This window comes from Buteo buteo, chromosome 8 (assembly GCF_964188355.1).
Source record: "Buteo buteo chromosome 8, bButBut1.hap1.1, whole genome shotgun sequence".
Classification (NCBI taxonomy): Eukaryota; Metazoa; Chordata; class Aves; order Accipitriformes; family Accipitridae; genus Buteo; species Buteo buteo.
This window is the reverse complement of record NC_134178.1, coordinates 9401353-9424179: the sequence shown is the minus strand read 5'-3', so window position 1 is coordinate 9424179 and position 22827 is coordinate 9401353. Positions and strand designations below refer to the sequence as shown.

Below are 22827 nucleotides of genomic sequence, written 5' to 3'. Positions count from 1 at the left end.
CTACCTTAGCGAAGAGTGAGCCGGGGCAGCTCTCTCTCTGCCACTGCTGCTTCAGCACCCACGGGGACCGAGCCAGGCAGGGGTGGAGGTCACGTCCATGTTGAATTGGTCATTTTTAATTCATTTCCATTTTTATTCCTATTTCATGACATTTTCGCAGTACTAAAGGACTGTATATGCTGTATCATTTCATATGAACAGGTACATCATAGTATGATAAGCCATGTATAATAATTTAATATAGTTAAAATATCACAGAATTGTATTTCTATATAGTCACTTATTTTTTAAAGCATTGCTACTTAACACAAATGTAAGCACGGTCATGTTCTAAGTTAAACTGTCTATTCTTTATGCTGCAATAAGTAGCTTGCCATTTGCTCTAGACCATAAAAAGGACATTCATGTGCACACATTTGAGTAGCCTACAAAAAAACCCAGCAGAGTAATTTGAAGATCTCAAAACAAATGTGGGTTTTGAGCAGTTAATTTATTTTTGTGAGCAAAATATCAGATTATTTTGTTGATGTGCCCTGATACATAAAAAGTGATAATTCTTTCTGGCCATATTAGCAGCTTTCATTGAAGATTTCAAAGATAAAACATGTAAGATGCCATATAAAAGAAAATGATGGCATAGTTGGTTAGTACAGCATAATATGACATGCTATGTGGCACACATTAGTGGTGGAAATAATGCAAAATATTTAGTAGGGCCTGGTTGCATTTGTCATGTTCTGCCCCTGCTGTCATGCCATGAAATAATCTACAAATAAAAACACTATATTCCTTGAAACAATAGATTCATTGAAAAATAATAACACATTGAAATGACATTAATAAGCAAGCCATTAATTTTAAATAGCTTCGCCTCAGAGAGGAATGTTTTGACAAACATGGGTCTGTCCGGTTCTCCTGCACCTGTGCCAGGATAGCAGGGGGGAGAAAGGATCAAAATCCCAAAATCCTGTCTGTAGTCATGGCCAAAACACTGTGCCCATCCCAGACCCGCCTAGGGCAGGCGCCCTGCCCAGATGCTGTTCTGTTCACAAGGGCTAGTGCTGCATCCGTGGACGCCGCCCAGGACAGCCCAGCTCCCCCCGGCACACGCTGGTGGAAATCAGGAATGGTTCGCCAGTCTTCAGCAGCACCCGTCGTGGGTGCGGGCGTCTGTCAGGATATGAACGGGGCGGGGTATCTGGTTTTGCTGCCTCATCTTGCTCTCATAAAGTCGATGGTTGCGTCAACCAGAGTTGGCCCAACGGAATAAACGGCGCCATCCGTGCAGAGCCCTCTTCCCTCCGCTCCCAGCAAGGGACACCGCACGTCTCCAAGCGAAACTCACCTTACTGCTATTCTTTCATTCCTCATCTTCCACGCAGGTCAGGGAGTGTCTGGGAGGCTCTGAGACCCCACACGGCAGAGCGGGACCCAGCCTTGAACCAGATCCTACCAGCTCCCAGGGGAATCTGGAGCCAGATCCAACCAAACCAACCTGGGAGAGTTTGGAGCCAGTTATATATCGGAAGCCCGCGATATACAAACTTTTCCCTAATGACTAGGTAGGGACAGGGACTAAACGCTTAAGCAGGAGCCACGCTCCATGCAGCCCTTGGACTATTTGCACCGCAAAACAATCACTGTAAAAAGTGCTGGGAGGTAAAAAGAGAAGGAGGTGGCCTCGATACTGTCTTCCCCCACCCCAGAAGAAACCCCATCGGTCAGTCCGTCCAGCTGGGTGCTGTTACCATAGGCTTCGGTGGCGTTTGCCACCTCTTCGGGAAGGCCCATCTGGAGCAAGAGTTTGGAGATAAGGCTGTTGAACTTGCTCTCTGTGGTAGACCAAGGCTCTTCACTTGGGGTCGGGCCTTCGGATGTAATGTTGAGCTCCACCGGGTCGAGACAGTAACCTTCTGGCGATCTCTCATAGAGCACGTCCATCAAGTCGATGCCAGCTACTGAGGAGGGGGAGGCACAGGGAATATCCCTGACGAGCCTGTAATTCTCCATCCACTCCTTCAGCCACTCGATGCGGCAGTCGCACTCCCAGGGGTTGCGGAAGAGGTACAGCCGCCCAAGGAAGTACACCGGCTGGAAGACGGAAAAGGGCAGGGTCGTCAGGTTGTTGCTGTTCAAGTGCAAGGCGACCAGGCTGGTGAGGTTTTCAAAAGCCCCTTCCTCAATGTAGTTGATCCTGTTGCGGTCCAGGTAGAGGACCTCCAGCTCCCCCAGGTCCCTGAACCAGGTGTTGGAAATGTTCCTGAGAAAATTACCCCCCAGGTTGAGCATCTTCAGGCACCGTAGGCCGTCGAAGGAGTTTTCTGGCAGCTCGCTGATCAAATTGTCGTTCAGGTAGAGGTACTCCATCTTCCGGCAGCCCTGAAAAGCTCCCTCGTGAATGACGTTTATCCTGTTGTCCTGCAGATTCAGGTATTTCAGCTTGGTCAGGCCCTGCAGGGAGTTATAGGCTACCGCTTCGATCCTGTTTCTCTCCAGGTAAACATGGGTCAGGTTCTCCATGCCCCTGATGGCACCTGGGATCCTCCGAAAGTTGTTCTGGAAGCAGAAGAGCTCCTGCAGAGCTGGCAACTCAATGAAGATCCTGTCCGGGATGTTGAAAAGGTTGCAGTCCGCCAGGTCCAGCCTCACCAGCCGTCTGAGGGCAGTGAAAGTCCGCGTGTGGAGATAGCGAATGTACTCGTTGTGGGCCATCTTCAGCTCGGTCAAGCTGGGCAGCCCCTTGAAAGCCCCCGGGGTGATGAAGGAGATATTGTTGTGGTTGAGCGACAGGGATTTGAGGGAAGGCAAGGTCCCGAAGGCCCTCTCGGAGAGGAACTTGATGCTGTTTTTGTCCAGGTTGATAGAGGAGGCTTCACAAGGGAAGTCGCTAGGGATCTGCCCCAGACCGGCACGATCGCAGAGGACGGAGCAGCTCCGCTCCTGGGTGCACACGCAGTTGGCAGGGCAGGACCGCACGCACGCCCACACCGCATGGACATGGGGGACCCAAAGGATCACTGTCAGAGGAACGCGCCATCCCCACGGAGGCACGGGAGGAGAGAATGGGGACACGTCATTAGCAAATACATTAGTCACGACAGGAAAAAGAAATTACACTGTCTTTGCCTTCCTTTTTAGTTAGGCTAATTGCCACACGCTACTTATACAGCAGTGCTGACCAAGGAGATCGCGTGAAAGATTCCTAAAAATCTTCTGCTGGGGTTTTTAAACCCTCTGAGAAGGGGTGTGTGTGTCTATGCATGTGTATGTGTGTGTATAGATATATATATATAATGCCATCTAGAATATCACCTCTGATTAATTTCTCTACCCAAAAGGGGGATTCACCTTGACTTAAGTATTTCTCAGTGTCTCTGTGATTGGTGTCTCTGCAAGTCGATGGGGACACGGTTTGGCCAGGGAACAGGCAGAGATGCTTTGAAGGCCAGCAGCTGTGGATGGGTTGCAGTATTTCTGGGTGGGGAAGAGGGGAGGGCAGTGTATGCTAGTCCAGCAGTGGCCAGGGGACAGTTAGTTAGACAGTTAGTGGGCAGTTAGTTGCCTGGGGCACATCAAATTCATGCGTTTTGCTTTTTTCTTTTCTTTGTTCATTCAACCTAACGTTTCTGCACCACGAGCTGGTGCAGCACTACAAGGGGAACCAGCAGCTCTCAAGGATGCAGTACAGTGTTTAAAAACACATTACCACTGTGTACTGGTAGAGCGGCATGAGGAAAAACAAATTAAGGGATATTGTTCAACTGCTTGCTTCATGATCTCATCATAGATGAGATAGATACTCTGTGCCTCCAGCACAGTTTTTACTGTTTTGCCAATTCTCAAGGCAGTCACCATAGTGCCTTATGCTTGATGGGAACAGCTGCTTTGCCCTTTTATCAGCCTGACATGAGAGGTGTGTGGCTATTGTTGTTTCTTTTCAAGTTAGTCCCACACAGGTGGATGTACAACAAGGAGGAGGAGGAGAGTGCTCTTGGGGAGAAATCAAAGAAGAACAAAAGGAATGGGAGGCATCAGCCTCCACGGACAGGCATTTTTGTAGGGAAAAAACATCCAGTCAATCAGACATCTGTGAAATAAACTCAGTAGAGGGGAAGAACTGAAGGCAGAGCTCATTCTGTAATTGCTCTTGCAGGCACATCCTACCTGCCACTCAACAAAATGAACAGCCACACCAGCAAACTCTCCGTGTAGTCACTAGTGGGAAACGGTGGTATTGGTACTGCCTGGTTTTTCTGCTGCAGTTTATTGGCTCCCACAGAAGCATAATCCTTTTTTTTTTTTTTTTCCAACAAGACATGAGATACCAGCAGCCACCTTTATTACAGCACTGCTGGGATCACATTGCTGCTGCTGCTGCGTGTATGTCTGGCCCCAAGGGACAAGGACCAGGCTTTCCCCCACGCTCCTGCAGACTTGTCTGGAGAGTGGAGCTCCCAGCAGCCGGGCTGCCTTTCACCACCAGTTTGCAGCACAGTGATTGCCCGCTACAGCTGTATTCCCGACGGACATTTTTACTAAGACAGATTTGTGAGATGATATGCCAGGAAACATCAGCTTCAGCAAGTGTCAAGCTTTTATTTTTGCAGCCTCTAAGGCTTTAATGTGCAGACCGAACTACAGTTCAAATTGCAATTGCTCTGTCCTTTCTCCATCCTTTTTAAAGGCAACATGCACGGTACTGTATTTATGACTTTACGCTGCCTGTGGCTTCTTCAAGCAGGAGGCTTGCAAACCCAGTTGCTGGGCAGGTCCCCATTGACAAGACATCAACCCAAGCCTGGTGCTGTTCGAACTAACCTGCTCGGTGCATGCAGAAGAGGGATTTAGATATTTGGATGGAGCAGCACTGAAGGACTTTAGCTGTGGCCTCTTTATCAAAATCCAAGTCCCATCAAGCCTGGCCACGCTATCGTGACCAGAGAATTAGCAAAACAGCATCACTTCAGGGATAAATGGTAGTAAAGGACTCTTGAGAGGTGGAAAGGATTTTAGACAGGTTGTCATTTTGTTTGCTTGTTTGTATGCTCTCCTCCTTTTTCCTGAGCCCTTATCTAACATCCATGGCTAAAGGAAAGTGTCCCTTCAGTCAGGGCCCTGGGTAGAAAACAGGCAAGGAGCCTAAGGGCAAGAAGGGGATAAAGCACCGGCGTCCGATTGCTTTTTCTTTGTGCAGGCTGCCCAGGGGCTGCCTCGTTTGCTACCCTTTGCACCAGTCCACTGTTGCTTGCAAACAGGGGCATATGTTGTTTCTGTTACACACTTCCATAAACTGAGGGCCAGACAGATTAAGGATTTGCCTGTTCCCAAATGTCTAACCGCAGGTGGCTGTCTGGAACGGATGGATCCGAGTGTTGCTGCTGGAACGAGAGCCTTGCATATGCTCAGGGTGACATCCAGAGGGACGTATGTGCATAGGCTATCCTATACGTGAGTATGTCCCAGGCAAGTTCAATGTTTAGCTACAGCTATCCCGAGCTCAGGCACAGCTCTGGCCTTCAGAGCAGACCTCTCCCAGCAGCTGTGTACACTGTGTGCATAGGAATGAGCACGGCCATAACCAAATCCCATCCTTCCCCTCCATGCTTATTCTCTGTTCACTTGATAAAGGAAATGTCTGTACCCAAGCCATATGCAGTCTGTTCTTATACACAAGGGGGGTTTAGTGCCAAATCTGGGTCTTTTGCTAGTGGCATTTCACAGCACGCTTCTAAGATCTCTATTTACAAGTGTATCTCTTTGCATAGTGCAGTACATGGAAAACAAACACTTGAGGACCATTCAGGCAGAAACCAATCCCCTGGCAATAGGAGCTCAGCCCCTCAGCACTGCAGTCTTTGTGGCAATTCTCCCTCTTTCTCTTGCAAAGGAAGTCAGAAGAAAATCCTCCATCTGAACCCCACCAAACCCTCAGAAGAGCTGCTGCTCAGAGCACAGGAGACGAGATCTCTGCTGTTGGCCAGATCTCCTCTGACCAACATAGCATGAAACATCTCCTCCTTGCCTTCCTTCCTCCTTCCCCTTCCCCAAAAAGGATGTTCTTTGCTTTTAACACTGTGGCAGCAGACAGGGCAGCAGCTGGAAGATGCCTCCAACTCAGTGTCACAGAGGGTGCTCAAATGAGATATATGTGTTTAACAAAAAGGGTGAAATACAGCAATAAGATCAAAAATATTCATGAGATTAAGGCATAAACAAAACTCCACCCAGGGGTGATCTCTTTTGCTTTTTTATACTATGGTAACTCAGCATTTGAAAGGAAAAGTGAGAGACTAAAAAGATGTTTGCAGAGGTTTTAGAAGGGTAAAGAGACAATGATTGCAGTAATTGAGTATTTAACCTACACCTTTCTGAACGATCTGTCTAATCCACTACTGGGTAATGCAGAATAAGAGTATACTCACCATTTAAAATGATGGCAAACATTACCTTGATTATTCACTAGTGGCATTTCAGGTCTGGCAAGCAAACTTGAGGGATCTAAAAGCACACAGGAAGAACAGAGACAGGTTTCATCCTCTGTCATTTCCCTGCATCATTTTCCCACAATAAGATCTATGTTTAGAAAGGAAGATGAAGGAAAAAGCTCCTCTCCCACAAGCTTTCAAACTGAAGAAGTCTCCAGCACCTTTCTGGTATCTTTCTTCCACCACTGACCTTCTCAGGGAATCCTGCGGCTTTGCGCTACTCCTTTTCAGGAACTCATCCACATCCTTCCCACCAGCCGTGCCAAGGGCAGGTTCCTATCATCTGAGGTGAAAAAAGATCAGTAAGAGGCTGGCCCTTTCCCTAAGAAATACGCGCTGGTACAGAGGAGCGTCACCAGCTTAGCATCAAACAGTCGAAACCAAAATTCCCAAGAGAAATCACCTAGATACATTGCTTACCTAGCCAGGCAGTGGCTGTGTCCTCCCTCCTGCTCGTGAGGCTGCCATTAGCCATACGAGTCAGTCTCTGAAAAGTTGGCATTTTTTTTCTCACAAGCTATCATTTAATGGCAGGAAAATCCTCTGTATCAGAGGAGGATTAGCAGAGATGGAGGAATGTGTCTGTCCTCTAAAGCTCCCAAAGCAAAACAGGGATTGCAGACAAACCAAACTGATGCTTCCCCCCCTCTGCCAACCCACTCTCCCCCCACCATTAAAAAAAAAAAAAAAAAAATACAGTTCAGAATTGGATCGCTGCCATTCAAACAGCATTGCTGAAAGTCATTACTCCACTCCCTATTATATAATGGCAGAGGAGGTGGGAGTGGAGGGTGCAGCCTAAACGGGATTATATTTGGGGGCAAGCGCAGGCTTATGGTTTCCCTTCATTGAGCTCTCCGAACAGATGCAGCTTGCGACTCTTCTCCCCCATGCACGCTTTCCCAGTCCCACCGTGGCTCACAGTGCTAACAGGATGCCCGTGGGCTTTGCTGTGCTGGGAATTGCTCCTGAAGGACAAGGAGACGCCAACAGCACCGGGAGAAGGGTCAGCAAACACAGGGAGCTTGCATGGTGTCTATGGCCCTGATAATAATGAACTCTGCCCTGTCTACGAGTGCGTTTTGCTTGTGATGCTGCAGCTGGTGCACGGAAATCATAAGGACAGGTTCTGTATGTGGCGATGTTTTAGCATTCAGGATGTGAATTGGGTTTTAAAGCCTTTTCTGACAGAATGATGATGGTTTCTTTGGAGAATGGGGGCTGAATAAGTGAGTTATCTCAGCCTCCCATGCCTTAGGTAATTGTGTTCACCATGTCAGAGGGAAAAATAGCTCTACTCTTCATTTCTAAGAAGTGAATTATTCTGCTTTTTTTTTTTTCAGGAAATGGAATACCTGATGAATTTATGCTTGATACAGCAGGAGAGATTCAGCTGGGAACCAGCCTGCTGCTCGGCTCTTCCTGCAAATTAAAGCACCCAGCTACGTCAGGTTTATTCTGTTTTGGCTTTCCCTCAGTCTTAAGGCACCTGGCTGGCACCTCAGGAAATTTGTGTCTGTCTAAACAGCATGTAAGCAGGCTGGTGCTGGGGGACAGGCTGGAGGGAAGGGGGTGACCCATATAGCACTGATTTTTATCTGAAGGATACCTTTCCCCAGTGGTGTTCTACCAACCCCCCCCCAGCTTTGCACTTCTGCGCTTTGCACCATGCTGCTTTGCACAGAGGAGGAGATTTGCAAAGCCACACACAGGAGCTGAAGCTGCTGGAGAGCTTGTGGGGACAGAAGTGGCACCGTCCGGGTGCTCACCAGCACTGGGGCAGCTGCTGGTTCCCCTGAAGGTCCCGGTTCCCATGGGAATACTGGGAAACCACAACCTATGTGATCGCAGAAAGCAGGTCACTGGCCTTTCGGCCGTGCAGAAAACTAGGGGGGAGAAGGGAAAAGTGCTGTTCCCAGCTCCTTTCTCCCCAGTATTTACGAAAGCCCTAACAGTGGTACCAGAAACGTTGTCTCTCCCCAGGTGCACACATGCTGTAGACAAGGGTTAGAGGCAGTGGGCAAGGAGGGTACGCGGGACTCGGGGACAATTTGGTGTGTTAGACCTGCCGCTTGGTTTGCACAGCGATATTAAATCTGCTTGTCAGAAAAGAGGAAGGGATGATCTGCACCAAGGCACCAGATTTCTGCTGAGACTCTGCGGCTCTCCTGCGCCTCACTGCTCTTCTTCCATGTGCGCAGTAAGGGACTGGTGGGGATGGGACATAAAGGACTCCTGAGCCCCAGAAAGTGCTTTTGGGATCTGCAGAGCCGCCTCCTCCAGAGAGGCAGCTTGCTGGACCCGGCAAACCACATCCCCTACGGAGGGTACTGGGAAACTCTGCTGGGTACAATGGGTGGATGGGGGCTGGTAGGTTGGGGATTGGGGGGGGAATTTGTTAAAGTGGGAGCTGTATGCACCTCAGCAGTCACTTTCAGAGGTGGGGGGCAGGTGGCAGTAGGTGCCTACTGGAAAATCAGCAGCCACGATGTTGTTAGCAATGCTGCCGGAGGAGGCTCCAGCAGAAGCTGGAGGAAGGCTGGCAGGGAGCACCTCTCGGAGAGCTACTGCAACGGGCAGCCTTGTCGTAGACCAGCACAAATATTATTAGCTCCTGCAGGAGCTTCTGCCAGCAGCTCTGCCGGCAGTGTCCCACATACATAGCTCAGTGGCTGCAGCTAGGCTGGCAATGGAGTCCAGCCCCACTCTGGCCTTTTCTGCTGCGGCTGGAGGTGGGAACGGCTGAAACAGCCCATGTCCTGCCCCGTCGTGAGCTCTCCCACCCACGGCCAACCTGTGCTGGCAACCTGGAGCTCCTGCCTGGCCAGCAGCAGCAGCCCCAAGGCTTACAGCAATACATTTCTGTGCATCGTCTCTGAGCAGGAGCATCACCAGGAGCGCCTCCAGACCACAGCACGGAGAAGATACGAACATCTCAGCATGTGCACGGGGGGAGGCTGGGGGTGGGAGACACACTGAGGTCACAGTTTCTAGGAAAGTCTCCCGCTGCTGGCAGCCAGCTGGTCAGGGAGCATCGTCCCACGAGCGGCTTCAGCAGAGCGCTGCAAGGAGCACCAAGCTTGCCACCCAGTGCTTCCCGTGAACTTCTGCCAGCTCTTGCAGCTCCTGATTCATCTCCCGATAACGCTTGGTCCTGAAAGGGCATGACAATGTGAGAAAGAGGCCTGGTAAAGAAAAGCTTCTAGTCCTCTTATGTAGAAAAACTTAAATACCAGGCAGTACATACGGTAGACCAGCATTTATTCTTAAAATAAACAAACTTGGGCTTTAAACCGTACCTCAACACTTTTGAGAGCGTGACTCACGGCTGGTTAACGCTGAGGGTTGCGCACAGTGCAGATGCTCGGTGCTGGGAAGCTGCTGTGGCTGCCAGGCTGGAAGTAGACTCGGAAGCTATAGACCTTGCTACTGCAGCTCTGCGCCATTAATTTTTTTGCCCCCAAGGGCTCTTCCTCATGACCTGTCCTGCCCTTTTTAATCTCTGGGAACTCAGAGAAGCCAGAGGTCAACATAGCAGTGGAGCCGAGCCCAGAAAGCAGCAGAGCTATGCTGCCACTGAAAAAAAAAATAAAAAATAGATGTTTATATCTGATCTTCCACCAAAAGAATTTGGAGAATTCAGCCCTGACCAGAGGAGCTCGCTCTGCTCCGGCTATGTGTGCTGGGGACATGTAAGCCTTGGCACAGCTTCACTAGCTGGCTGTGAGGACAAGCCCACCTTGCAGGGCAAGCTTGCGCAGTCTTGATGCAAGACTGCTTCTAACAACCCATTTCTTCATGGCCAGGGGCGTTTCATGCGATGGTGGGTTAAGGATCTGAATGTAGCTCCTACCTCTGATACACATTGGTATGATTTAAAATGATCACTGGGGACCACTAAGTGCGGGCAGTGGTTCAGCTGCAGGTTAAAATATTCCCTTTATTTTCAAAGGTTGGCTAAAAACAGCTGGTGGGACTCATCTCACCACTTTAGCCGTCTACCTGTGGGTGCCATCGTGGGCCTCAGCGGGGCCCATTTTCACCGACGGAGGATGACAAGAGAGCCGTGCCGCTTTGGGGACACCTTCACAACCATTAGACGCCAGTGCTGGGTTAGCTGGACCCCAAGCATCGCACGTCTCGATGCTTCCAGCCAAACGCTGCCCTTCTCAGCGCAGAGGCAGAGCTGCTTGCCTGACTCCGGTGGCTGAACATCTTCGCTCCCCTGGTTTTTTTATCTCGAAGAGCTGCCTGCATTTGTGGGACTAGTGCAGGGGGGGGGTGAGGTCACTGCACCACAGAGCGCCCGAACCCCTCCGTCCGCCCCGGGCTTTGGTTTCCTGCGCTTCTGTAATAGCAGCCGCAGCTCGGTGCATACTTCCCCTGGTCTCACAGCAGCTGCGTGGCACATCCGAGCCTCTCCTGCACATGTAATCGCTGGGGTGACCTTTGAAGGAGCTGCCTCAGCGTTTTTTTTTTCTCGCCGGGCTTCCCGTTGTCAGCTCTTGCCTCGTGGGGACGTGGGCTGTGCGGATGGCGGTCAGCCGGCCGGCCACGCTGCTGCACACGCAGCTCCGGATGGCGTGGGTTCGGGGTGGGGAGGATGAGTCCTCTGCAGCTGGGACTGCTGCGGTTCGAGACGACGGGACGGAGCAGGGGCAGCCGTGCCGGGGTTTGCAACTTCAGCACAGCCCCACGCCACTGCCCGAAACAGCGCGTGGTGCAGGCGTGATGTTTGCTCCTCACAGGAGATGCAGAAGCAGCTGAGGAGCCAACCAGGACTTCACGAGCAAGGAGTTAAGAGCCCTTCCCTCGCTCAGAACACAGGACAGCTTTTCTTCTGCAGGCAGGGGGGGGCATTTTTGTCTGGACTGAGGCCCCCGGACTTTGCTCAGGCTTTAAGCTCTAGGGCTCCGAGGGCACCTGTAGTTGTTATACAGGGAGTTCCACCCCTGGGGCCTCCCCTCACCCTTGCCCAAGGGCTTGGGGGGTCTCATTTCATTGCAGCCCAGCGCCGTCGGTCCCTGCCCAGCCTGGGTGCTCCACACACACTGTCTGCCATGCTCTGCCCCATGTTGCAGCCCCCTCGCAGCCTGCCCGGCCCCCTCAGGCTGCTGTGCCCTCGTCAGGTTGCCTTCTGCTGGCAAAGACCCCCCGCTGCCTCAAGAAACCCCTTGGAAAAGAGAGTTGCTGCGGTGCCCGCCGCGATGTCCTCCCCGTGCATCCTCAGCAAAGAGGGCTGCCACCAGCGACGGTGCCTCCGGGCTGTCAAAATGACTCCTGCCCTTCAGAAATAAACCCAGCCCGAGGGAGAAGCAGCCCTGCAGCCGCCTTGCAGTGGGGTTCGGCTGGCTGTGGGCTACCTGCAGGAGTAACTCAGAGGGGGGACACGACTCCTCACCGCCTGGTCCATGGCAGGGGGAAGCAATGAAGCACCAAGGCGGCCAGCAGCAGCATTTGGCAAGAAATAGCCACCAAAAAGCCGCTTACCCACGGGGAGGGTAAGGAAAGCGAAGCCAATGAAGCAGCAGAAAGAGGGAGGGGGTCAAGGTGGGCACCAGATTTGAAGCCCCAGCCCAGCTGCCGCGCGATGGCCAAGCCCTGCAGCAGGAGCAGAAGCCCAGGAGCCTGCAGCTGCAGCAGGAGCATCTTCTGAAAGGGAACAGCACACTCTAGGGTAGGCAGACTGAAGCAAAAGCAGTGCACAGCAAACCACAGGCTAGCGTTCTTCGTCTGTCAGCCCAAACCTCAGCCCAACTAGTCGTCACGCAGACCCCGTGCAAAAGGGACAAGGAGCCCAGGGGATGGAGTGCGGCTCCATCGGGGTGAAATCCTCCCACTGCCTCGTGCGAGGCAGACAGGGACCCTCTCCAAGACTGCCCAGGCCACCGGCTTTTACACCAGCTCACGGGGTCTCTCCCAGCCCATCCTGTGGATGTGGTTTCGTGTCTCACTCGTGCTAATCAAACAGTAACATTTCCAGCAAGAAAGGACCGGTGTGGGCTGCTCTGCAGTGCTGGGCACTCACCTGGGAAGTAAGTTCCTGCTTCCCATTGCACTACATGTGTATGGATGTGATGCTGAAAAACAACATCAGTGGGGCTACCGGCTGACTCCCCGCAATACCCAGAGCAGCCTTGGGGAGGGAGAAGGAAGCTGGGCTCAGCTCTGTGTTAACTAAAGCTGAAGAGGAACTTGAATCTGCATCTCCTACATCTGCGCTATGACCCTTGGCCTCCATCACAAATTTTTTTTTTTCCTAAAACTGGCCGGCCACACTCAGACATCGCATTTCAGGGATGAAGCCTGAACGTGGGCTGCATCGCCCGTCTTTCTCTGCAGGGTTTGGGGAGCCCTGCCCTCGCTTCTGCCTTCAAACAGCCCTCAGCTCAGCGTGCTGTGCTGCATCACCGCTTTCGCCCGGCGTGCGGCCGAGCAGGCAGCTGCTGCTCGCACATCCCACTAGCAGACGGGGAAAGTCAAGACTGGCAGTGCCCACGCTGGCCAACCTGCCCTCCCCGCTGGTCCAAGGGTACCAGTGGTGTGGGCATGCACAGCCCGGGAGCCCCGGGAGGGTTTAGGCTCATGCTGCTTTTACTAGAGGCTGAGCAGCTGCCCTGCCCCAGCCCTTTGGCATCCGCAGGGTCATTTCTATCCCGTGTAATAAACAGGGAGCTGCTTGCCTCCTGCCTAAGTCCTCAGGCTTTCCACAGGCTGCTGCCCAAGGCAGTGACTACTTGCAGTTCCTCGTTATCTAACGAACGGGAAGGCTGCACGGTACACGCACAAAGGCAAGGACACATCACAGTGAGCTCCGCTTAATTCCCCGTTAGTGGCTAGTGAGTCCATTAATCTTAATAAAGCTGCCTCCACAGCCACGTATGGGCAATGCACAATGAACTTAAAACGCAGCACTGCAAACGCCATTTGAAACAGCCTTGTCTGCAATAAACACACACCGGGCAATACGTTATCAAAGCCAACAGCCCTCCCAGGCCTCGCCACATAGTTTATTTACCTCCTGGTGATTCATCTTTACCACCTACATGACAGGATCAGTGGCACCGTCTCCCCGCTGTAGAGTGTTAACATTTGGGGCAGGTTCATCGCCTACCTGTCTCCGCTTAACTCGGGCACTTCTGTCAGGAGCCTGCTCTGTAGCCAGATCAGATACTCGGGGAGAATGAACCAGAAGTCCTGGGACTCTTGAATTGAGGACTCCGGGGGGCTACAACTGTGCTGCACTGTGATTTTTCTCTACCAATTACAGTACTTTCTCCCACCTGACTAATGTTTCTGAACACCAAGTAACAAGGAGCACTCCATCACGCCAAGCAGCCATCATTCCCTGGTAATAAATCTGAAAGGATTATTCTGTTGCCTGTCAAAGATGCTGGCAGATAGGAAAGGAGCCACTCATCAAATCAGGAATAAACTTCAATAACATAATAACCAGCGAACTCAACAGGAGGTTAGAGCAGTATACACTTACAGATGATCTGAAAGATTTGTTAAATGAACTTACCATGCCTTCCTCAGCATGTAATGGCAATGCATTCAGTGCATAATCAAGCCCAGATCAGTTAAAGGACTGGGTTGAAAACACAGCAAGAGAACTTACGAAAAAAATGTTCAATATGGCCAAGTCCTCCTTCCAGCTAATGTTACAGTACAAATAGCCACATAGACACCTTTCACCCATGCCCCCTCCTAGTAAAGGAAAGGGGCATAAGAAAGTCTCCCGTGCTCCTCCCTGCAGCTGTGGGAGAAAAAGCTTCCTCACATGGTACAACGCACCTGAACGGCATGTGTTGGACCACTGAGAAAGGATGTGTCATGGGTAAAGGACAAAAAACCTCAGGGAGCCCAAACACGGCGTGCATGAAACTCTGGTAAGAAACCGAGCATCGCTCCAGGGTGCACTGGAGGGGACAGCGAGCAGCCGATGGGGCAGCTGTCTGCCACGCTGCTTTCTCCAGACCTCCACCGAGTTCATCTGCAAGGGGGTTAGATTCTCCAGCTACAGTAATGCAGCTGCTCAAACATCCACCACCTGATGTACGCAGAGTTTTTGCACGGGTCTAAGACGATTAAAGCTAGCAGAGCTCGGGGGTGGGAGGGGAACGGCCACTGTGGTAGGTAAGCACACGTTTACACCCGCATGTTCTTCTTCCCACTCGCTCCCTGCCTGTGATTTTTATGGGCTGCTGACGCCTCCTCCTCCGTGTCAACCCTGAACATTGCCAAAAAAGCCCCCGTGGCTGTGTTACGGGCAAACACAGCGAATCCTCCACACTGGGGTGTATTTATGGATCACAGAAGTATACCACTTCTGCTCATGCAAAAGCCTTTGTTTCCTGCCAGCTGCAGAAGACCACGATACCTGAGGGAGAAGGGGCACAACAGTTTTTTCCGCGATATCAAATCAAGAGTGACAGAAGAAATAACTCCTCTGCAGCAGGGCGAGTACTACTCTCTCAGATAGGACCGGCGCTGAGTCCCAAGCCTAGCAACTGGCAACGTGAAGAGAAAGCTCTACTCCTGCTAGCACGATAGCCGCAAAGCTGCAGCCTGCAAATCCCTTAACCGTTTCTAGGTTGCATATAGGGATGCTGCGCAGGTTGCGTGAGGTTTGTGGGAGCCTGCAGATGGGTGGGCTAAATAAACCCTCTTTGCACTTCTCAGAAAAGCTGTGCTACGGCAGCTGCACTTCAGCAACAAGTGTGTTGCAACAAGTTCTTTGAGCTACCGTGCTGGATTTGAGTTATAACAGAGAGTAGAGAGTATCTGCTCTCCTTCTATGGTGGGAAACAGATAATAAATGAAGAAGTAAACATTATGTGTACAAGGAGGGGGAGGGAGGTGCTGCAGAAGCACATTGATCGAGCCAAGCTGTGGGAAATGCGAAGGAGGGCTAGACGTTCAGCATTAAAAATAAATCACACCAGGGCTCTGCAAGACGCCGCAGCCCTCAAAAAAACTGTCTTCTACCGAGAATTTCTCACTATGGTTATTATTTCCCTTTGATTAGGCAGCACTTTCATGCTTCTCCTCTGAGACTTAGCAGATTGTGCTGGCGGGACACATTTGGCTCATGAGGGTGTGGGATGGGGAAGGGACAGCGTGCCTGGCCGTGCAGGGCTGTGTCTCCCTTCACCCCGGTGCCCGGCAGCATCTCTGGGACATCCAAAACACAGCCTCTCCCCCCTTGGCACTAATCGAGCATTCGCAGCAGCTGCTCAGGTGCAGTCGGTGACAGCTCATCCACAATCTCTCTCTCCTAACCAGAGCAATGGGCTCACCAGTGTGACAGAAATGCTTGTCTTGCCTTTAAACAGGATAGGGAAACTGCTGCTTGGGGCTGCTGCTATGATTTTTAGTGGTGCAATTTAAAAATTGCAAAACAAGGAGCAGACTCTGGAAGTGCTGAATGAAGGCACCAAGCTGGGACACCCTCTGCCTGTTATTTTGGGTAGATGGCCCGTAGGTGCCTTTGACAGAGCATCCCATCGGGTCTGAAGGACCTTCCCAGGTTGGCTGCATGTTGCCTGAGGGTCTCCAGCTGAAGGGCTACAGCATCAGCCCTCATCGCAGGGTGCGGAGAAAAGGTGCACGCACAGGTCCCTCCCAACTCGAGGGGCTGTAGCGTCCACAGGGGAACGGGACGGGCAGCCAGGGCAGTAACAGGGTACAGCGAGGTTGGCTGGTGCCAGCAAAGCCCAGATCCGAACACACCTTCTCCGAGAACACCCCTCCGGCAGCTTTGGGGCTGTGCCGGGCAGTAGCAATAGCCCAGTCCAAATACACGCCATCAGGTGTTGCTGGGGCATCGCTCACAGACCTTGCCCTCCTCCACTTTATTTCGTGTACGGAGCCCAGCCCAGCAGTCGCTTTCGAGTAGGGCAACCTCCCCGGTGAGGCGACGATGAAGAGAGCGTTTGCCACCACTCCCCTGGCAGCATACAGGGACAAACTGTGCTCCGCGGCACGCAGCAATAGTTATACGAGAAATGTCACCCAAGGCTTGTGTAACCAGCAGGTTTTTGAGCGCTCGCCTGACAAACAGCCGCCCCAAGTTCTCTGCTTTCCAGCGTACGGGGAGAGCCAAACCCACACCACCCTCTGCCTTAAAGAAGTGCCCCACCAAGAGAAGCGATGGGCCAGCGCGGATCAAAAGGGGACTATCCCCCCCTCCTGTTGAAACCATGACACTGTGCAGCAAAATTAATAAATAATGCCAGCAGGCTCCTGTCTGGCAGAAACACACTGAAAGAGGAGACAGGGCTTTGCAAACACATCCGGGGGGGGGCGGCGGAGGGGAAGCGTTGCCTTCTGTTTCCTGGACAGCTTCCGCATTTTGCATTGAACCAATCTGTAGATAAAATGCAGAAGCAGCCTCAGGAGCCGAGACCAGACCCCCAAAATTCCCCCATCCACCGTGAAAGCCCTCGCAGGCAGCCCTCGCTGCTGCAGCCCCTCTCAAGGACACTATGTCCTTGGCCCCATGCGGGACAAACGCTCACGCAGGTTAAAAAATACGAGGCCCAGAGACTTGGGGCACCAGCAGAGCAGAAGCTGCAAAGGTCAAAGTTTTGTGCTGTAATTAATTTTGGGGTGGTTCTTATTTTTGGTTTTCGTCTCTCCCAGGCACGTGGGAAGTCCGCAGAAGAGATGGGGAGGGAACCACCTCTTCCAGGAGGCCCCTCTGGCATTATCAGACCCCCGCCCCGATGACAGGGCAGCCTGTCTTCTTCCCATATGTAAAATGGCAAGATTAACAGAACCCCAAATCAACAGACTTAAGTTCAACTGCTTTTGAACAAATCTGACACGGCAAGAAAGCTTAACCAGGGCCTAGAAGAGCACTAATTATCAAATGGAAATTTAACAGGTAATAATTGTCTCTAATGTGAGCTAATCATTTTGAGGGAAGGAATTAATTAAATGGGGGAATTAAATCACCAAGAATTTGCAAAGTGACCAGTTCTGATGGGATTCAGTTAATGAGCTATCTGATAATCGTGTCAGCTTCATTTTTTTCTCCTCTGGACACAAGAGGAGAGACAGAGAGCAGGAGATTAGTGCAGTGCCTCCCCCTCCCGGGCTGCAGCCTATGACTGCACCTTACTCAGCCTCAGCCTTTTTTCTTGACAAAATTTGAGTGAATGAAAAGCAAAAGCCCAAAGTAGACCGCTGGCAAAATGCAGTTGTTAAAAAAAAAAGAAAAAAGATTTTAAAAATTAGTAGGTGAGAGAGAAGGAAGTTTCCTTTACATAAACAGCTCACGGGGTCATGAACCACCATCCTGCCTTAGCTCAGCGCCAAACAAGCAACAGGGTGAACTAGAGTCGAAGTCCAGTGGCAGTGCTCTCCAGCAAAGCAGGGGGGTAAAAGTTGAGTGTCCTTCCCTCGGATACACGCGAGGCACTTGGAACAAGAAAAAACTCAGCTTGCTTGGGCTTTCAGCGGTGTCTGAGCTGTTACTCAGCCCCAAGCACTGGATGGGAGGATGAAGCTCTTCCACGGCCGTTAATAAAACCCAATCCACATGGTGCTACCGACACGCTCCAGGCTGGGTGCAGGCACGCAACCTCATTTCTGTCTAATTAGCCGGAGTGGTGTTTATGTCAGCGTCACACTTTTATGACAGCTCCGTGCCAGCTGCAGGAAGAGAAACGATCTCCAGCTTGTAGAAACGCAGAGCCGCATGGGCAGACACCACCTGATCTCTCACAAAGCCTGCCAGCACAAAAATAACTTCTCAGAAACACTTGCACACGTCTGAACAAGCAGAGTGAGCCAATACTGGATCAGCACTTTGCTGCAGCATTTGCGACCCAGCCTTCAAAGGCCTAAATGTGTATTTGCTTGGATTTCCTGCACCTTCAAACCAATGCCCAAGCTCACCTCCTTTCAGTTCTGCCACCTCCTTACGGCATTATGTGCCAAATCCTCTAACAACCCTCCTGGATGGAAAAACACAAGCGTTTACACTTCAGGGCAGTGACTAATTTGTGGCACCTATAATGGGTGAGGCTCTGCAAGTGAAATAATACAGGTCAGATCCGGGTGGAACTGAGGGGGGCAGTTACATTACCCACTTCGTACACAGGCTGTGTTTTTCCGCAAGTGAACAGAAGCCGAAGGAGGCAAACTAAAAGCTCATGGCTCTCTCAAGAAATGAAATTCACTGTTGCTGATTTGTAAAATGATTCTCCAAGTGTCAGGATTTTCCCTGATACTGCGTGTACTTGCTGTGGCAACACAACCTGATAGCTCTGAGACATTTTGCAGTTTATGCCTGAATGACAATAATAATAAGAAAGGCAAAACATGAAAGCTGTCAGTGTCTGTTAGTGAGTTCATATTACAGAACAAAATATTCTCTCCTGGAACATGCTGAGTCTTATGCAGATTCAACTTTTCTGGGTGACGCAAATGCTGTAAAAACAATTCTGAGTCACAGAATAAAATCACATAATTCTCCAAAGCCAAGTAAGGACAGAACTCAGCCCACGCAGCTCTAACTTCCCACTTTCTTAGTAGTAACGATTTTGTTTATCTTCCCTTCTAAATGATACTATTTGCCTTGCTCTCACTGCAAATCTTGTGTTTGCTATCACTCAAGCCCATAGTTGGTGTAAATACTGGTATTGTAAAAAAGCAAAAGTCCTGTCCCAGCATCTGCAAGGTCTAGCGTAAAGCCTGTTAGGTGCTCTCTGGGACTAGCTTTGCTAATTGGTATGAAGTCTTTATGAGGAACCTGGAAGGCATTCTCCCAGGCTGTCTGTAGTTTTATTTTGATATATTTTTCACCAAGAGTTCGTTTACAGCCCATTAGAGCCAGGCTTGGGTATTTTATGAATGTAATACAGCAGCATGCAAAGAGCACTTAATGCCTTAAGTCTTTAGAAGGCTTTTTAATTTCATAACACAACTAAATTGTTTCACCGCCAGATTTCCCATGCGTCAAATTGGGCAAAGCCTTGTGCAAACAGTCTTGCAGCATGTAAATAAAGCCTTCAGACTTGATCTGTGGGTGGTGTAAATCATCATCACTCTGTGCTGCTGTCATTTTGCATCAGCAACTGCTGAGCTTTCCACTTCAAAACCTTAAGAACATTTTATTAATAGAGTGGGAGGAGTTGCATAAAAAGAGTTGTATGTAACAAACAAGATGTGATGTATGTGCAGTACATGTAAGCGTATTGTTTTATTTATTTTCAGCATTTTGGATTTTCATTCTGCCTGGGTTGACAGCATCTATGCATGAGAGCTGAGTGACTGTGCTGGAAATACAGGTTGTAACATTCAAATGGTAATGCACCATAAGCTTGATCTAACTGTAAAGCAAATAAGAGCTATTTGTGTCCTTACTAGTGACTAACAATTCTTTTTAGGGGCCAGTTTGGAAGATGTGGTGACATACCCCTGGCTTTACATTTTGCAAAGCAGAAGCCTCTTCCAAGTGGGTGAGAATGTAGCACTGCGTGTGCATGTTGTTACTGCCTGATGATTGACATAGACGATATACTGCTGCCTGACGAAGATACGCACACACTCCTGAAGCCATTAATACAGCAACGCAAAGACACACTCAAAGTGTGGGATTCATAAATCAGAAAGAACAAACTGTGCTGTGATCTACCACAGCTTTAACTCATCCTTCGGCTGCTGCGCCGCAGTTTCAGCCAGCCAACGCGTGCTGGCACAGCTGTACCTCCTTGTCAGCCTTCTGTTTAGCTATCCCTGCTTCTCTTCCCTGCACTTAAGTGTCCTCCAAGTTACCACTAGTAACTGAATATATTTACCGAATATAACCGAGGTCTCCAAGAATAGAAGAGACCTCGTGCACATCTGACATTTTTGTGTTTAGCAGTAACATTTATGTATTTGAGGCGTGTTTTTCCACTGCTGTTTTTTAAACACAGTAAATTCAGTCCTGTTTTAATGCTGTTTTTTTCTGAAAAATCTACCAGATCTCTAACAGAGGCTATATCACCAGCATGTTACTTGACAAAAAGCAAAAGAAGTGATTTATTCAGTCCCTTTAAAACTCCTGTGTCATTAAATCCAATGTAGCACAAATGTTTGAGAACTGTTGAGAAGAAAATATATCTCTATTAAAGCTCCAAGATTCTTGTCTTTTTTATTAAGGAAAAGCGATTTTATACTTTTGAGACCTCCCACACTGTATTCTTAAGAGAGGAAAGGCAGGAAATAGTCTATCTGACATTCCCCCTTTGGGGGGGGGGGGGGAGAAACACTTCAGAGTTCCTTTATTTATCATAAGCTAGCTAAAAAGAAATGACCAGGGTTTTGTCTTTGTTGCCAACTTTAATCCACTGATAAGCCTGGAAAACTCGATGCTTTCACCTGGGACTTACATGTCCACATGCAAGGATAAGTTAGTTGCAGGTAAGCATCTCTAAAGAAGAGAAAGGGCATGTTAGTACCCAACCATCCTGGCACAGTATCTGTAGTGCTGTATATGAGCTTGAACTGGGGACACAGCAGTGACTTCCACTTGGACAATTGATACATGTAATTCTACAGTGCAGTACTGTCTACAGTCACCACCAAGAAGCTTACAGAAATTCCCTCCAAATACTGTTACTCATCTAATTTGTACTGTCATAAATGCACTATAATGGGGCTTGTTGTAAGTGCTGGCCTCTCTTTTCCACCAAAAGGAATGTCTTCTATTGAGATTTATACAAATGGGCCACACCGCAAATTGGTAACAAGCCTTTGCAGCCCAAATGTTTGGTTCTTTCCCTGTAAATAGACAACATGATCAAATCTGAAGTTTACAGCCTAGGAAGGTCACTGGAGCACTCTGCCCCTTTCAAGCTACACATAGACATTATACTATTTTAGCCTTGCACATGGAAGACTGCAATGCAAACACCAATGCATTCCCAGGTTGCAAATGGATTTTATGACCTTTGCTTTTTGTCTTGCATCTCCCGCTTCTCTAACTCGTGGCAAAAGCTGCACCTCCACCTCTCAGCCACGAAAGACAAGGGTTGATGTGCCACAAACCAGCGAGGCTGGAGCTGTCAGAACTGAGGCCAGCGTTGGCTGTGTCATTCTGCAGAGGGCACTTGTTACTCCTCCGGTCAGTCACCAGACCATGGTATGCACAGTTTCACAGCTGTCATGCCGAATATTTTAAACGACTGGTTTTTTTGCCAAGTCAGAACACATTCACAAACACAGAGATCATCTCAGGACAAAGCCTGTCCAGGAAAAAGCCTGTTTCTATTTTGGCACTGCAGCTTGGAGCAAGAGGGTACAGATCCCAGGACTGTCACAGCTGGAGTCTGTTTATGGAGGAGGTTTAAAACACAGACTTAACTACTCTCTGACTTTCCTAAAGCAAAACATACAACACTGTTTGTTTATTCCCCCCAGACAGGAATTTCATCAGATGAGGTCTGTAGCATCTCAGACTGCAGTTTGCCAACCACACTCTCAAAGCCCACAGGTGATACTTCGGGGAGATCAGAGGAAAAGCAGACCTAAGAGACTGCTACGAAGCGTCCTCCCTAAACTCTCGTTACCATCAATCTGTATGAATTATGGAGTTAATCCTCCCTACTCTCATGAGTAATCCTATGTATTTGCACAGCCATTCAGACAAGATGCTGCTCTGCTAGATGCTATACAAACATGCAACAAAAGGCTACAGGACATCGCAGATGGGATCTGTGTTATCCCACGAGTCCATTGCTAGAGGTGGCTGGCATGTGCACTGCCACATCGTGACACGCTCTGGAGGGACGATCCCATTGGGGTAAAGGAAATAAATAATGGAAAGGAGACATCCCAACTGACAAGGTGGGACAAGGTATAAAAAGATGGTCCAGAAAGAGTTTAGGCAGAAGTCCTGCCGTGTTAAAATCAAAGTACCTTGGAACAAGGGAAGTGAGAGATGATGAAACAGATGGAAGAAGTTTGGAGCCTGGGAGCTGTGCAGTCCTCTGCCTTACACCCCTGTGCACTCAGGGGCCTCGGATTTCCTCTGAACTTGCTTCAGTCTATCAAAATGTGAGAGAGGAACATGTGAGCAACCGTAATACATGTGACACATGACTATACACCAAAACATGAAAGCCGGAAGGGAAGAGTGAAAGGTTGTATTTGAATGTGCAAAATACTCGTCCAAGGCAAACCGAATTATCCCGAGTCAAAAAGACCCCTACACTGTTTAAGTGCCCGGTTCCAAAAGTAACAGCATATGCACTCTCCCACCTGCAAGTCGTCAAGATCGAAGAGGCTCAGTTCCCCGAGCAGTGGGCTGAAGAGAAATACCCGAGGGTTGTCTCCAGCCCCGGCC

The 22827-nt window shown here is 49.8% G+C and overlaps 1 protein-coding gene across 3 annotated transcripts; it reads right to left on the bottom strand.

Annotated features, from left to right (window-relative positions):
• Positions 1–224: 224 nt before the first annotated feature.
• On the bottom strand, positions 225–22827 carry NYX (nyctalopin). Of its 3 annotated transcripts, none has more exons than XM_075034685.1 (5): positions 22743–22827; positions 22401–22528; positions 6676–6768; positions 6423–6498; positions 225–3017 (listed from the first exon to the last, which is right to left on the bottom strand). In XM_075034685.1, exons 4-5 carry the CDS (start codon positions 6442–6444, stop codon positions 1618–1620), a joined length of 1422 nt encoding a protein of 473 aa, XP_074890786.1. In that variant the 5' UTR covers positions 6445–6498; positions 6676–6768; positions 22401–22528; positions 22743–22827; the 3' UTR covers positions 225–1617. The 3 variants fall into 3 exon arrangements, with proteins under 3 accessions (XP_074890786.1, XP_074890787.1, XP_074890788.1); XM_075034686.1 differs by having other exon boundaries at positions 6448–6498; XM_075034687.1 differs by lacking the exons at positions 22401–22528; positions 22743–22827 and adding an exon at positions 9336–9397.